General features: G+C 40.0%; 1 protein-coding gene across 1 annotated transcript in view; it reads left to right on the top strand.

Annotated features, from left to right (window-relative positions):
* The first annotated feature begins 1,455 nt into the window (after positions 1 to 1,455).
* gpr39 (G protein-coupled receptor 39) overlaps positions 1,456 to 17,054 on the top strand; it is a 26,819-nt gene continuing 11,220 nt past the window's right edge. Inside the window, exon 1 of the mRNA XM_068705071.1 lies at positions 1,456 to 2,652. Coding sequence (XP_068561172.1) covers positions 1,878 to 2,652 — 775 coding nt within the window. The 5' untranslated portion in view covers positions 1,456 to 1,877. The remainder of the gene's footprint in view (positions 2,653 to 17,054) is intronic.

Here is a 17,054-nt window from a genome sequence, read left to right as displayed (position 1 = left end):
ACAGTGCATGCCTTGCAACCAAATACATCAGCACATTTAAGCACCAACCAGAGGCCTAAATGTTGAGTCAAACCTGCAGTAACATAAAGTAGTTGACATTTTAGGTCTTGCAGGGTGAATATATTTTCCTTGAGGCGACCTAGTGTGTCCCTTTTAATATGTTCAGTGTCAAGTGGAGACTCAAGTGAATGACTCTTTTCCCTTGACGTCCTTCCATTTCCTTCCTTTTTTAATATTGTAAATACAACCCACGGTATCTAGGCTAAAAATTGCCCCCGTCTCTCCAACGCACGACTGGTTGTGCAAAGTACAATTAGGCAGTAAGCCTCTCTCATGTATGTCAACCATTTCATTTGAGCTTATTTACTTTTACATCTAACAGCTGTGAATGTTTTCTAGCATGCGGAATGTTAATGCCCATGATGTGTTTGTCTCAAAGTCACAAAGACACTTTCATGAATCTCTAACACTCGAGCGCCTCGTTATTGAGATATTAAAAAGGCATTGTCAAGCTCTATGTAATTACACACACACGTGAACACAGCGGCAGATATTCAAATGCTATCTGAGGCATAAATTAAGAGGCTCCAGTGTCATAACATTCAACCTTGATTTAACTTTTCTTCAAACTTTTGGCAGTGAACATCTGGCTGACAATGTGATGCCGTGCACAACACGATGGTTTGATTGATGTTATTGGACAATTAGAGTGAGAGGGTACAGCTTTTATCTAACCAGGTTCAACCTGTAGGCATCAGTTCAGCTTTGTCTGTTTAAGAAGCAGCTATGTGTGTGGAGAAGTCTAGGAAAATGCTCTTATTTCTGAAGATGACAAAATGATGCTTTAAATATTAATGCATCCAGCGTTTCTCTCGGTATTTAAAGGAAAAAAATACAAGAATTCATTATTTGAAACTCAATTATTTTATCAGCCAAACAAATGTTATCACTCAACCATAATTCTGTTTCTGTAGGAGTTCACATTGCACTGAAAAACATTTTTAAAAAGAACACTCTGAACTCTGTGGAGCTACGTCTGTCTTATTTCAGCCCGGTTCCTGTTTTAACTTCTCAACTTGCTAACTTTTGACTTCTCCGTCTTTGATAAAGTTTTGCTTTCTCACACATTCTCAGCCAGGTGAATGTGACTTACCAGGTGCCCCAGCTATATCTTTAACATTACCTCCAAACAAAACTTCTAGATTGTTAATCTGAACCAATTTCAATTATTCGGTCAAAGTCAGGCATGTTTTTAAGTTGCATCACGACTGCATCACAACATTTAACCGTATTTCTAATCTCAGCTATAACTTGGAGTAAAACAAAGTGTGGGAGGAACATTAGTACTGATGATAAGAAATGAAAGCAGGCCTCAGCACTCATGCTGCCTGTCCTCGTGTTTAATGTTTAACTGCCCTGCCCTTGTTGGTGGGAGGAGGAAGTGTGTGAGAGGAGTGTTAGCTAACAGTATGCTCTGACTGAGGTGAAACCAACAACTCTGCACTAGAACCTGAGATGACTCTCGGGGATCCCAGATGATCATCCGGAGAGGGAGGAGATGGAACATGGCTTGGGGCCACACACTGGACTTTTGGTGATAAGACACTTAACTATTTAGAACAAAGTAGAAAGTACTGTAAACGGTCATGAAATGATACACCTACTGTGACTTGGAGTGTACTTTCCACTGGGATACCCTCCTTGAAGAATCCGGGATTAATCACACACAAAGAGAAGTCTTCAGTGTAAGTTGTTATCTTGGAAAAACAGCTCACTTCTGGTTCTTGGCGCTAACCACAGAGACTTCGCCCAGCAGACGTGATAAGCTGAAGGACAAAATCAATACCTGGGAAATCAGAGCTCACCGCTCCGTAACCATGAGTGAGGAAATAGAGATAACAGAGGAGAAAGACTGGAGGGAGCTTGAACCCAACTACTCCGTCAAAATCTTCCTCACAATCTTTTACAGCCTCATCCTGGTGACGGGTATCGTGGGTAACTCGGTCACCATCAGAGTGACACAGGTGCTGAAGCGCAATGGCTACCTGCAGAAGAACGTTACCAACCACATGGTTAGTTTGGCGTGCTCTGACTTGTTGGTGCTCCTCATCGGCATGCCAGTGGAGCTCTACAGTGCCATTTGGTTTCCGTTCTCATCAGCAGAAGGGAACGCTTCCTGTAAGATCTACAACTTCCTGTTCGAGGCTTGCAGCTACGCCACCATCCTCAACGTGGCCACACTTAGCTTTGAGCGCTACGTGGCCATCTGTCACCCGTTTCGCTTCAAAGCCTTGGGTGGAAAACGCACCTCTGCCCTCATCACCTTTGCCTGGCTGGTGTCCGTGCTTGTGGCCCTGCCGTTGCTGGTTGCCACAGGAACGCAGGGACACATTCCCTTCCTGGCAGACACACCCGTCCAGAATCTGACTTTCTGTACAAATCTGAGGGAGCGCTGGGTGATGTACAGGGTCAGCATCTTCGTGGCTTTCATTGTCTACATGATCGTGTTGATCTGTGTGGCCTTCATGTGCCGAGCCATGGTCCTCGTCCTTCGGAAACCTTTAGAGTCCATGGATGGCACCATCAACGGTGCGCCCAAGCACGAAAGTTCAAAGATCAAGACAGCCAGGAAGCAGACCATCATTTTTCTTGGTAGGTTGTTGGTTTAATAACTCCAAAAATACACCTTATTCTGCCAATTGTGTCTGATCAAACAAATGATTTTAGAGCTCTCTGTGTCTTTTTTATTATTCTGCGTATGCTGCAGTTTTTGGAACTAAACTGTCCACATTTGTCCGTTATTTTTTTTGAGCACTATGTTTGGTGGTTCGTGTATCTTTGTGATGATATATTACCACCGTTTCCCGGGTTGTTCGGAAGTGTCCGACAGTCTCTTCAGCTGTTTACACCAGCACTGAAAACACCACACTGACTTTGTGCCAGAGGTGGAAGTGAGAAAGGCTTTTATCAATGTTTTGACTATTTAAATGATTGATTTCACACACTGACACACACACACACACACACACACACACACACACACACACACACACACACACACACACACACACACTGCTTTTGTTAAAGGATGAAAGTAACTACTGTTACTAAATATTTCACAGCATTGGTGTCATATTTACAGTCATTATGTCAGGTTGTTGCGGTAGTTCTAAAAGGGCTCCAAGTTTAGAAAACTCTGAGAAAAAAACCCCACTCCCACAAAAATGAGTACCAAATAGAACAAATACAATTCTACCCTGAAAAAAAGAGAGAGAAACCGCACAAAATACCTCTTAAATAAGGACTCTCCTTCCAGGCAGTCAGGTTTGCATTGAGTGCCAAAACTGCCAATAGTTGGCCAACCCACACAACATTTTGATAGCTGAAATTTTCATGATAAACAGAATGTGAGCACTGGTGTGGACATCCTGAGCACATCGGTACCATCTCGGTCCAATGGACATCAGCTAGCGTTGGACATGATAAGGGATGGGCCCAGAGATGTTAACAGATGCTGCTATTCTACACTGCCGACAGGCGTACATGTAAAAAAGATAGGACAGCAGCATAGACAACAGACAAACTCCCACAGTCCCTTTGTCATAGAGCAGAGCGGTCACAGAGAATGACCAAATGAATAAACAGTATACACTGACAAAAAGCAGGACACTCAGGAACTCAATTCCTGACACTGGTGAAGGAAGCTGGTAAAGATTTACATTTTTTTTTTACAGATGTATTGTTGTTCTCTGTATAATGTACAAATGTATATTAGTCAAAACAGCCCCTTAGTAAAGGATTAAGAAAGGGAAATTATTTTCCTGTTTAACCAACAATGTACAACCTTAAAGGCTGCAGGAATCAAAACTTTTAGATTAACAATTTTCTCAGGCAGCTGTTGTCAGTGAAAAATCTCTGATGAACCCATTGTATGCTACCTGCTCAGCACCAATCCTCAAACGGACAAAGTCAAGAACTAGCTGGTAAACAAAGTGGAGTACTTAGCAGCTAAAGAGCCAGAGAGTTTTCTCAGTCAGTCAGACACCAAACAGAGGTGAAAGGTGACTAAATATTTGATTTAGATTTGTCAGGTGGCCAGAAACACGACTCCAAATGATTGCTGATGCTGCTCCTTGACTGCTGGATGTGTAAATAGGCAGTTGTTAGCCAACACTTAATCTCTTAGTCTGCTGCCACCAAGTGACCAAAAATATATACAGTATATAATAATGCATAAAATAATGCAGCTTTAATCTAGCATCAATTGTATCTCCAAAGAAAGAAACTTAGATGATAAGAAGTAACAAAATATATCAAAAAGCTTTTGTAAACTGTTGTGTGTTCATGTTTAAAATGCATTATTCCTGATTTTTGTTCTGGGAGTATGAAAAAATTTCAACGTTAACATTATTACAAAGAAAATGTTCTGATGTGTACATTTACGCACACAGACATCAACCAGGATGCTCCTTTAATTATTTTCTTTCAATTAGAGTACAATACTCATCCAGGTTGAAGGACATTAGTAAATCTGCTTCTCTAACTGCAGACAATACATTTCCTAAAGAAAAAGAGTTTGGAAACAAGCATTGGTTAGTCTGTGGTAAATTATCACTGCATTCCAGGCCGATCCATCACCACACATCCTGTGTTTATTGACACACACACACACACACACACACACACACACACACACACACACACACACACACACACACACACACACACACACAACCACTCTTTGTCCAAAGGCACCCATGATATCATGTTAGTCAGTCTGACATTGAGCTTACTCCAAATACTCAAAGCTGCTACATTGTTCTGAATCACAGCATTGGAATTCATTGTGTACTTTTACAGTCTCACATTATCAGAGTTCTGATTTTATAACCCGGCTGGTTGCTGATGGAGTTGCGAGGTCAATGAATCACATAGTTGCATGTAATTGTTACTTTTTTTTGGTGACGTATGTAGAGTTTCTTTCTAGAAACTGGCAAAGTCAATCAGTGGAAGATAATGATAAGACAATAACACCTTTTATCCTTAAATAGCATCAATAAACCGATCACAGATCTTCCTTTTTGATTTAAGAAATTCTGGAAGAGGTTTTTCACCAGGACTAAATCTATGGTATGCATCCTTTACACTGTTGAGGGGTTAGCACTGTGACTATAACTATGCTTAAGTCCTCAGGACAGCCATGTATCAGCACCACTGAGAGTCACTGAGACATTTAATCTGCCTCGCAGCAAAGATACATAAAAAATGATGGATTCATACTGACTTTCTGCTAACTTCTTTGCCATTTATCTTTTAATAAAATACGGACATATCTGCTCATCTAACTTAACAAAAAAGTGTGTTTCTTCTTCACATACAACATGATTAATAAGTGAGCAGTCTACTCCATCTACTCATACACACCTGTGTGTGTGTGTTCAGTGTTTCCTTCCAGCCAGGGCTGTGGCACTCCAGTTGTGCTGATTCAATTACCAGCCAATCGTACATCCTCACCAGTCTAATTATGTATCAAGTATTGGACAGTGTGTGAATCAAATTGAGTTTCTGTGCTCTGATGACCTCAGAACGATGAGGAAGGAGGAGGTCAGCTGCATTACAACCAGTGCATAAAATGGGGTTTTATCCATTAGTCACAATCCCTGTGCAGCTTATTTGCCTGATGGAACATAATTGTTTCTGTCCGACTGTTTCGATGTTGTTTTGAACATGTTTTCACATATTCAGATCGACTGGTGTTAATGGATGAGAATGGTGACATGATTATGAGCATTAGGATGCTGTGACTGTGATGGTCTTGATGGAAATGAGTAGTTATGATAATGATGATGTTGAAGGAGGAGGTTGAAGATGGTGACGGTGACAATGATGTGATGTTTAGCAGGAGGAGGGAAAAGAAAGATGATGACAATTGTATTTATAGTAAGGATTATGCAAATGAGTAAGAAGATGATAAAAATAATAAAGAAGAGTGGATAACTCGGATGAAGAACTAGTGGCAAAAAGTAGGCCTCTATACTAACCAGCCTGATCTCACAGAACTAGATGAAATGAGCACAAGCTTTAACAGAGCATATGTGGTGGTGGCAAGTAATGCGTAAAAATGACGTGTCAGTGCTAATCCATATTTCTATACTAACAATGGAACAGATGACTGCGAGTAAACTGAGAAAGGTCGCTGTGTCAAACCCATAGAGAGTTATCGTCAGACTCTGCAGTTCTTCTCAGCTCAGCTCTATGGAAGGTTTTAATGTCTTTCAGCTCTTTGCAGCCGACAACTTCACTGTTTTAGTTCAGTCTCACTGCTAGAATCAGATTCCACAAAACGCATTAGTTATAATGACTTTAGGAGTTGAAGTCGCCCTCCCATGTGTCCAAAAAATAGTAAAGAATCAGTCTTCACATATTATACTCAATCAATTTTATACTACCCTTTTTATTGCTTTAAATACTTAAGTACATGATTTACTTAAAACTAGGGTGGGTAAAGTATTTTTAAATTTGTTTTGTTATATTTGTTGAAATTCTCTTTACATTGCAACAACAATCAATAAATCAAATGCTTTGACAAAAAAAGAGAATAAAGACTCACCGGAGTCTTGCACAAGCTGCTAGCTTAACAGCTGTGAGTGTTGATTCTTGTTGGTTTCTCCAATGTTACATACCCAAACTTTAAAATCTTCTAACTTTTATACTGTAACTTTCAATGCAGGACTTATTCTTTTAATGCTTTTTATTATTTGGTGGTGTATTGGAATGTTAAACTTCACCTGTTTGTTTCTGAGTGAGATATCTTAAGCTAATGTCTTGTGAGATCCCTGGTACTCGGTGTTCGTGGCTTCAGCCGCTGTACGCCCGTGCATTAAATCACTAACCATCGCTCAGTTGGTGAGCTCTACATTCAAAAGCTACCGTCAAAGGGATTGTTTCTGTGTGCACAAGTTCAAGGACAGCTTGATTGTCTTAGTTCACTTGTTGTCTCTGGTGCATTTTACAGAACCACCAACTTCTACATAAGACTACATAATGAGTCTGAGGGGTGTTTATTCCACAGCATTTCCACTGATAAAACTTGGTACACGTCTTCATCTCTTCAAGAAGTCTGCAATGCTAATTTAAGACCACATGAATCATCCTTTTTAAAAATTAAAATAATTTTGAAGCTGCCGCCTTTGGGAAGTGCCCCTTTACCCTAATACTGTACTGATAATATGTCTACAGTATGTAATCAGTTCACAGTGAAATGTTAAGTCAGGGGGCGCTGAACAAGCAGCTTAGGTTGAAGGCCTCGACGTTGCTGTCAGCCATTCAATCCACAAGACAGTCCAGACGTTTCCGCTGTTTCTAGTGTTTTGCCTGAGAATAAGAATGATTGTTTCTTATAGATTCAATCATTTTTTGGAACAAACACCATTTTGAAAAATGTCCCACGTTATTGTGTTTTGCTCAGCTTTACTTCCAGCTCGTTCTGTTTAACATGTAATTCAAAAACACATTACCTTCTGTTACTGAGGGAATCTATCTTTTCAATCAAACTACCTGCATAAACATCTTCATCAATCCAAAGCTTCATTACAGCAGTTTCAGCTGTCTGTTTGGGGAATAGCTTGTTTGTTCTCTCTCATAACTGTGAACTCAGACTAAAAGACAGCTTGCATTATAACCATTTATTTGGCAAATTGAGCAAATTTGCATTTCGATTACCTTCATAAGAGGTGATTAAAAAATAAATTACAACTAGCAGGCATTTAAAGGTGCTGTATTTAACATTAAAAGCATTAATATAGCAGTAAACAACAATTTGCTATGTAAAGATATAATGGAGAAATGTCTACTGGAGCAGAGAATGAAGTCTCTCTCCCTCTGTGTGTGTTGTAATCTGAGCTTCTCTGTGCTATGTTTGCATAGCCAGGCCGGCCATGCATGCTTTTAGTGCACGTTAGTGCATTTGAGTCGTCCTGACCGACAGCGCCATCGCGAAAGCGCCATCGCGAAAGCGTAGCACCCAACCTCTGGTTCCCTCTCAGGTAAACACTGTTAGCTTTGTCTGCACTTTGTTAGCACCGTTAGCTGCTAGCCGCTGGCCCGTCATCGCCATATTGAGAGCCGTATCATGCACCTTTAAAGAGTTCAAACCTTCAAGTGATGATCCCCTTACTTGGAAAGCTCCTGGTTGGGAAGTATGTGAATGGGTTACCTGTTGGAAGCTGACATGAAAGTTCTGAAAGCCACCAGCATGACAACGGGTAATCCGGTGATTTAGCATTGCACCTCCATAAAGCAGGAGGACTTGCAAGACGCTGATTTAAAAGGAAATGGTCAAAATTGATACAGCAGAGGTTGAGATGCCCTAGTGCACATTATGTGCCCCATAATGCAACTCAAGAGTGTCTCTTTGTGAAACCCTCCCTGCCTGGTAAAAGACCACATCTTTTGTCTGAAGAACAACATTCTTTTCCAATCCTCATAGTCTTTCTCGGCAGTTGGATCTTGGATAAACTATCTGAAAATAAATAATTCTACGCAGCATTTTCAAACCCTATATTCAGAATTGCTGCAGGGATTGTTTTTGTTGCAGCATCAGAAGAATAAAAAAAGGATTCACAGAGCAAAGTGAAATTGACTGGATCTACTCCATGGTGTTTGAAAGAAGTAACTTCCTACATTTATAATATATTAATATGTATTAAAGCTTTCGGCTGTGTTGTTTGTTTGAAATTTTGCTTTATTGCTGTTTTTAGCTCAGTTTATTGGAAGGTTCCTTAAATAATTCCACTACAGTTATCAACAGGGGTGAGGGGAAGTGGAGTCTTGGTTTGTTTTAGTTTCCAGCAGTGAATCCTTTAAGAGGAATAAAGTATACTAAAGGCTGATTCAATAATACATATAGAGAAATTAAGGAAGTGGGAGTCTAAATCCTCGCTTATACTTTACGTATAGATGGTTGCACGGACATGAGCTGACGTAGAAACGTGATGAAGAAAAGTTTGTATTAGAGACACTAGACATAACAAGAAGATTACTTGTTATGTAAAACAGCGCAAAATATCATTACTCCAGTAGTCAGTACTAAGGTAGTCAATACAAGTATACAAACCCAATGTTTTGTCAGGCGGGACACACTTTGAACATTTGCTGAATTTATTATTTCTGATACTTTTCCATTGTTTTATGGCCATGAAAGAGATTATGTCAAGAAAGGCTTGTGTTTTAGAAGTCTGCACTTCTGTTTGACCTGGTGGCTCGTGTTGTTATTTCTGAGCTGTGTGTAACAAAGTCCCTCAGGGGAGGAGGAGCAGCATTATGAATGATCATGAAGATTATGCAAACATTTGAGTGCACAATTACATTTTCAAAATTGAACATAATATATTCAGTGAGTATACTAGACTGATTATATGGATGTTGTTTTATCATGGATTTTAAGAGCCTTTTTATGTAAGGATTTGAGTCGTCTAACTTCATTCAGTAAGAAACGTGGAAGAATCATTGCATTTAAAATGGTACTTGATGCCTCAACTTTAAGGTAGTTTCTTATATGTCTAAACATTCAAAAGATTACATTTTTTGTCCGTTACCCAGCAATTTAATGTGTTTTTTAAATCAAGAGTTGGATCAAGATTGACACCCAAGTTTTAAAAGCTACAGGCTTTTCCAACATTGCGAGTGAGACAGGAGTCATTTTGCCATTTATGCAAACAGTATGCTTGTACTTCATCTCAGTAGGAATTGCGTGTGGGTGTACACGCTCCACTTCACACCCCTGCACTCAAGTTTTATTGCTCTACTTATAGCAATCGAACTGGAATATTGCTGTATGTATAAATATGGATGAGGCCAGTTTGAGGCGGGATTGTTTGTTTCTTACGGTTGATATACAAGTCATGATGCTGTGATATTTTTACCTAAAAATCAAAATAAATAAAAGGTAATTGCAAAATAATGAAGGTGTTTTTAGTCTTGTGACAAAGTAATATTCATACCGAAAATTATTAAAAGAACTTGTTAGCCAGGCCATACTGTAATCACCTCACAGCCACATTATCATGTCTGTAATAACTACTTCAAAATTCATAACCGCTCAGCCCTCATAAACAACAACCCAAGCAGCAATACACTGGCAGCTGGCCTCCATCGTCTTCATTATGGAATATTACATTTTACTGAATATTACTGGGGGGGTCACGACACAGTCTGCTGGCATCAACAGTATTCACTCCCTTCCTTATTGGCTGCTGGCTTTTCTCTGCGGCATTAATAATCTAAATTTGAATTTGAATATTAATTGTTATTGCAGTCGGCAGATAAAAAAGACCTGCTGCACATTGCATTGAGTTCCGCTCTGATGCACACTCGAAAACAGTCGCTCCTGTTATACGCACTGATGTCAGTTGTCTCTCAAGTGGCCACGCTCCTGTCACTGGTCCACTTTACCTTGAAATAACTTTTAATCCTGGTTGGGCTCTGCGACTTTTGAGACTAATTAAAAGCAGAGAACATCCTTGTTAAGTTGCCCACACATCACATCAGGGACAGAAGGTTAATTGCTTTGGCTAGTTTTTTTTTCACTCACTGGGAGCCAGCATTTGTGAATTGAATATTAATTCTGTTTTGCTGCCTTCAGCCTTTGGCCTTTGACCTTTGACTTTTTGGGGCTATTTGTGATTGGAGCTCTCGGTCAGCCTGAATAGATGTGAAAAGAGGGTGTGCATGGAGACTGGAGAAAAATAAGAGAGCAGGGACTGCTTTTGGTATTCTTCAACACTTTTCGTCAAGATGTGTGCAGTGGTAATCCTGTCTTCCACCGTGTTATTACCGCTGTGTATCAAACAATACACAAAATAAACTAGACTCGAGAGCTGAAATGCTTTGCGATTAAAGTCACGTAAATTCCACAAACTTTGCAGTATGTGTTTGACTGTGACACTTACCTTCCAGCTGGAGTGAACAGATCTTTAATCCTGCATGATCTCAACCAAACAAAAGGCCAAACTTCAACGTACGCACTAACCAAAAACACTGCATATAATACTACAATTTAGAAACAGCTGACTAAGCCTTGCCCCCCTTACTCACTGTTGCCACACCTGTCGAGCTTTCTGCTCACTGCATATAACCCAGTTTACAATGCTAACGGTGGCACAGGTTTACCACTCGAAAAAATGTATAATAGGTACTCATTTCTAGCCAGCATTTATATATTTTCCTTTCAAGATCAGATTTGATCAGTTGTAGCTTGGTAGCTAATGAAGCTAACATTGTTTAGCTTGGTAGCTAATGAAGCTAACATTGTTTAAGGGGCCTATCATTCTCATTTTTAGGTTCACATCTATACTTGGGGTTTCAGCTCGAACATATTGATGTGCTTTAATGTTCAAAAAACTAATTATTTTTCTCATACTGTCCGTCTGAATATACATGTATTCACACTCTGTCTGAAACGCTCTATTTAAGCACCCCCCTCCTGAAAAAAATGTATTCTGTTCTGATTGGCTGGTGAGAAAAATATGGTACACCTTTGCGCAGGTAGATGTCAAGTCGTGGCTAGAGATACTCAGATGGGGGCGGTATATTCTAATGAGCCTGCATGTGAAATAAGAACGGGAGCCAAATATAAATGGCTTCTTGAATCATACAATACTTCTCTGTTTGTAGATTGATAGGCACTCCAGATACCCAAATGTATGTGACCAAGCACTGAAAAGCGACTTTTCCTTGATATGTCCCCTTAAAATTCTGTCTTTGATTGACTTTTTTAATGTGTCGAGATGACTTAAAACAACAGTATAAAATAACTGGTCTGAAATATATACACTTGATGGCTACATACATGATATTGTGCTGTTGAATTGACAACTGCTGTTTGGGCAACGGGTCTAACAAACTTCCAATTAAAAAAGAGAAAATGAATCATTCATAATTATTAAGTAGTATTAACTGCTGGTAAATTAATATGTGCAGTCCTGCTCAAACAATGGTACTTTCCACAAGTTGAAAGACACATAATGATTTGCTGAAATTATTTGACATCTCAAACTGTTTTGAAAGTGGACAATCACAAACAGCTGAAGGGTAAAACCAGCTAAGCGTGTTGCAGATGTATTTTTTTGCGCTGTAAACATAGCCAGTGTTCTGCTTTTTAGACAAGGGATAAGTCGAATTTCAGTTTGTGCCTCTAAAATACAGCTACAGGCAGCTATATGCATCAGGGACAATTATCTCTGTGCTGTGGCAGTAAAGACAACACACAGACCAAGAGAGTGCTGCTAACACAGCTACAACACTTCCGGTACCCACACAGTAACTCTCTTTAAGGGCCATAGACGTGCTTCTAGTGACTGTCAAGGCTCCACCAGAGTCCCTGTCTTTCCAGCTTAGAAATAGAGAGTCTGACAGTAATGGTCATGGCTGGATAGCTTGGACTCTACATCGTTGTCTTTGCTACACTGAGTCTCCCCCAGGTCTCCCCGAACATCTGTCACACCTCCAACTGTCTTTGCTTCCTCACTATGCAAAGACAGACGGGTTGCAGAGTCGGGTGATGATTCTCTTTGGATTTACCTTTAAAATATGACATTATTTTGAACTGTTGTTAGTATTAGAATTTTGATTAGTGCAACTTTGAGACTTTAGACTTTAGTCTGCAAGACTTTCTTACCAGACTGGGTGAGATTAATAGAGGCTGCAGTGCGCAATGAGAGCAAATTGAGGAGGCTTCAAGATATTCAGAAACCTATGATGTTTTATTTGTATACTGATATGATCTTCAATGAAACTCAGACTTTGACTATGGTGTGAGAATGCATCATGGCAGATAGACTAAAGTGGATTGTCCCCTTGTAATGCTAGTCATGTGCAAACACTATCGTCTACCGCTCACGCAGGGAAAACATCAGTGGAAAAAGGCACTGATTCCAATGTCACAAGTTCTTTTAGAAATGTCTGAAAGAATTTTGGAGGCTCAGGAAAACTAAACCAAGCAAGGTGGTGAAATGCAACAGCAAAAAAAATAGTAATGACATGATAATTGTTAACTCCTGAATTAAAACATAGTAACTTGATGCCATCTAACAGCGTGACATAATCTCTCGGTGTGATATCCCTTAAATATGGTTCATAACTTTCTTGGCCTCGTATTGTCTTACCTGCTCCCATCAGCCACTTTCTGCTGGCCTGCCAGAACAGGGCCATAGCTCATGAACTGCAGCGACAGCCCAATTGCCACCCACAAACCTCCTTCGGATCGATGACGCTTATTTATTGTGTTCGACTACAGATCCTTATTCCCCATCGGCCTGTTTATGCTGCTTGGGTGGCCTCTTTTCCAACCCTTTTACCATCAACTATAAAATAAACCTCAGGGAGGATTTGTTGAGCCTCTTTGGGCATGTCGGTGAATGCACCTCTCCATTCCTCCTCCCTAACCTTCCCTCGTCTGCCAGAGTCCACTCTGCAATGAGCGACAGCAGTATAGTTAAGTAATAAGCTCCAGAGCCCTGTGGCCCCTTGGCAGCTAACATAGCTAAAGGCAAGCCTTCCTGCGAGTGACAGCCTGCACTCACCAAGCCACCTGGGAGACAATCCTGTAGATGGCTGAGAGGGCGACAGTGTAGCTTCATGGTGTGTCAGCGTTCTGAGGAGAAATCATAGGTTAGACTGCAGGGGGAGTGTGTTTCTGTATCTGTTTTACAACTCTACACTGTAAGGTACCACACACACTGATAAGCTGTAGCATGATGTTAGGTCATCAGTTTAAAATTTGAGTCTTCACTTTTCTCTGAAACTCACTCACAGACTGGATCCTTCAAAGAATGTTGATCAATTTGTTTGCCTACTTTAAGCTACTTGAACAAGTTGTTGGCACAAAATTGACATATTATCACCAAATAGAGTTGATGACACAATCTGCCCCAGAACAGTATGTTCTCCAGCTAGTTTTGACTGTTGTTTGGTGCTGGAGCGAGTTTATCGGAGATTTGTTGCACAACTCCATGTCCTTGCATGGAATGAGGTTGCTGAGGGTGGTGATGCTGAACCAACTGAAGATTTACAGGTTGTGAAACCAAAACAATCAGATGAAAGATTTTAAAATGCTCAGAAGAGTTCGTGGAAAGTGAGGTAATAAGCCTTTCCGCATCACACATAGTCAATTAATCTATTGTTAATATTTAAATAGTGATAAGTGCAGACTTAATAACACAATTTGTAAATAATTAGAACAAATATAAATGTATGTAAATGTGATTATTTAGGTTTAACCTGGTATTCACATTATCCTCATTATTAAGAGCAGATATTCTGATGTTTTACTGATGAAGTTGCAGATGATGAGGTAAACCTTCACAGACATTTGAGCACAGACTGCAGTAATGTTCCCAGCCTCAACACAGCATGCAGCACTAAAACCTTGAGGAGAGATTAGATGGACTTACTGGCCTGGCCTGCCTGCACTCACTGGCAGCACATAACTCACACTATGGGAGACTCATCTGGCTCAAATACCCTTTGTTGTAAGAATAATGATTAGTATTTCATGATTTATTGAAGCATTTTATGACACACACAGCATCATTTTGGCTACAAGGCAGCAGATAAAGGATTTGTTATTTCTTAAATATTGTGAATTATTTCCCGTCGAAGAAGAGATGATAATGTGTGCATATGTGTGAATATTGAGACTCCAGTGTCTTTTAGAAAAAGAAGAATTGCTTTTTCTCCAAGCAGCAGCTGGTCATTGCCACCCTGACACAGTATGCTTTCAAGACAATTAACTATGAAAAATGAAAAATGAGCAACTGATAAAAGTTTCAAGTCTTCAGTTCCAGACCAGATCTGAACACTGCTGAGCCTCCCTATTTTCAGGAATCTATCACAGCAAAACAGTTTTCTTCCCTAATTAGGGGGAATAGGGGTCTTTGTCATGTAGGATGTTGCTGAGGGTGAGGCTGAAAGCAGCAGTGGGAGCAGGTGGGGTTGGAGGAGCTTTTTAATGTCCTTGGGGACGCCGTACTGTAAAGAGCTTTGACTCAATCCAAAAATTTTTTTTGCAAAAAAAACCCCAAACTGGCATGTTTTATCCCATTCACCCTAAAGTAGGATATGAGAGCAGATAATGTGAACTGTAAGATGACTCATGAATCACAGTAACATGCCCTTGTGGCTAAAGATTAGGCTGCTGCTACCCCAGAATTATACACACAGTTTAGTCCTCATGTTTATCAGTGAATTAATGATTAACGTGGATTGAATTGTAATGTAGAACAGACAATTCTTCAATGACTTATTTCACTCTAAGATAAAATGAGATAAGATAAACTAACACAACGATAACAAGACATTACAAGGGGTTGTTCAAAGGGACGAACCCACAGAGAATTATCACCAGCTCAACCTAGCAGGGTCATTATACAGTATGTTCCTAAGGTCCTATGTTCCAAAGGTCCTATGTTCCCAAAGGTGCTATGTTCCCAAAGGTCCTATGTTCCCAAAGGTGCTATGTTCCCAAAGGTCCTATGTTCCCAAAGGTGCTATGTTCCCAAAGGTCCTATGTTCCCAAAGGTGCTATGTTCCCAAAGGTCCTATCTTCCCAAAGGTCCTATGTTCCCAAAGGTCCTATCTTCTCCCAAACCGTTCTCATTCTGAACTAGTCCAATACAAACTCTTGGTTATGACCCCTTGGTTTAACTTAGGTTTAGGCAACAAAACTACTTGGTTAGAATAAGGAAAAAATGGTTTGGGTTAGAGTAAGTATATTTTTGACAACCTTGGAATGAGAACTGGCTGGTTCCTCAGCTCTATATAGCACTTAATGTGAACCTGAAAAAGATATCCCCCAGCTTTATTCACTTGATATGACATGGGCTGATGTGGGAAAACGTGAAGAAGAACATAGCAATGAGTTGAACATAGGGCCCCAGGAGAATGAGTCCTTGATAACATAAAATCTTTTGAAAAGTTTACGTAATGTGTGTTGAACTTGGAAACATAGGGCCTTGGGAACATAGTAACTTGGAAACATAGGACCCTGGAACATAGATACGGTCCCACATTTAGTAGCTAAGGAGCTGATTTTTTTCTCAGGAATTGGTGACCAAGACAGAGGTAGAAAGAGAGTATTGGAGTATTAAATATTGGACTCGTCAGGTGGAAACAAACACGTATCCAACTATATGCTAATATGTTTTCACAGCTGTTTACAGCTTGTCCTGCTGCCTCCATGTGGACAAAAAAAACTAAAACAGCCTTAATTTTTAGGAAATATGCTTGTATTTCTCTTTCTGGTGCCGAGTTAGATAATAAGATCAATACCACTTTCACATCCGTCTGTTAAATATAAAAATACAGGCAACAGCCGGTTAGCTTATGTAATGTAGCTGTTGGTCTCAGCAGGCCGTCGTTATTTCCTGAAGGTATATGTTTTGGAGACTAATGCAGATACTGACTTGATGGCTTCCCAATCATTCTAATTCTGTAAACAAGTCACAGTGAGCTATTGTCATAAGTACGGTGTTTGCAGTGGAGCGACTGCTGTTAGTTTCCTGCTGTGTGACACTCTGACAACAACAAACATAACATGTTGATTATTACTGCTAACTTTTTTCCCCTGATTGGTAATGCTTCAGTCACAGCAGGTTTGTTGCTGTTGTCCCCATGCAGCATCACATTGCTCTCATCAGAGATGAACAGTAATTACAACTTTTTTCCTAAATGATTTTTCTAATCAATCAGTCATGAAACTGTAGCTGTAAAGAGGATGTGACTGGATAAAATGAACAGCTCACAGCTGTTTGCTTGGAATTTTGTTTTTTGTTTTTTTTACACCAAAAGCACACAAACTTTCTTTCATCTCTTCTATCTCCCTTTGTCTTTTTGTTCACTGAGTGCGCCGGGAATCCAATGGTAGAAATAAATAATAAGGTGGAAGTCCATGCAGTTACCTTTTCTGATCCCTGATCAGTTCAACCCCTAAATGAGCCGAGTGGGTCTGTGTGGGTGGTGTGTGTCGTAGCTTTTGAAGAACGTTTGTCTTGCTCATC

The sequence above is a fragment of the Cebidichthys violaceus genome, unplaced genomic scaffold, assembly GCF_023349555.1.
Source record: "Cebidichthys violaceus isolate CVI_PGR_0920_01 unplaced genomic scaffold, fCebVio1.0.p SCAF_11, whole genome shotgun sequence".
In the NCBI taxonomy this organism is placed as follows: Eukaryota; Metazoa; Chordata; class Actinopteri; order Perciformes; family Stichaeidae; genus Cebidichthys; species Cebidichthys violaceus.
The sequence above is the reverse complement of the archived record's forward strand: the minus strand, read 5'-3'. Positions and strand labels throughout refer to the sequence as shown.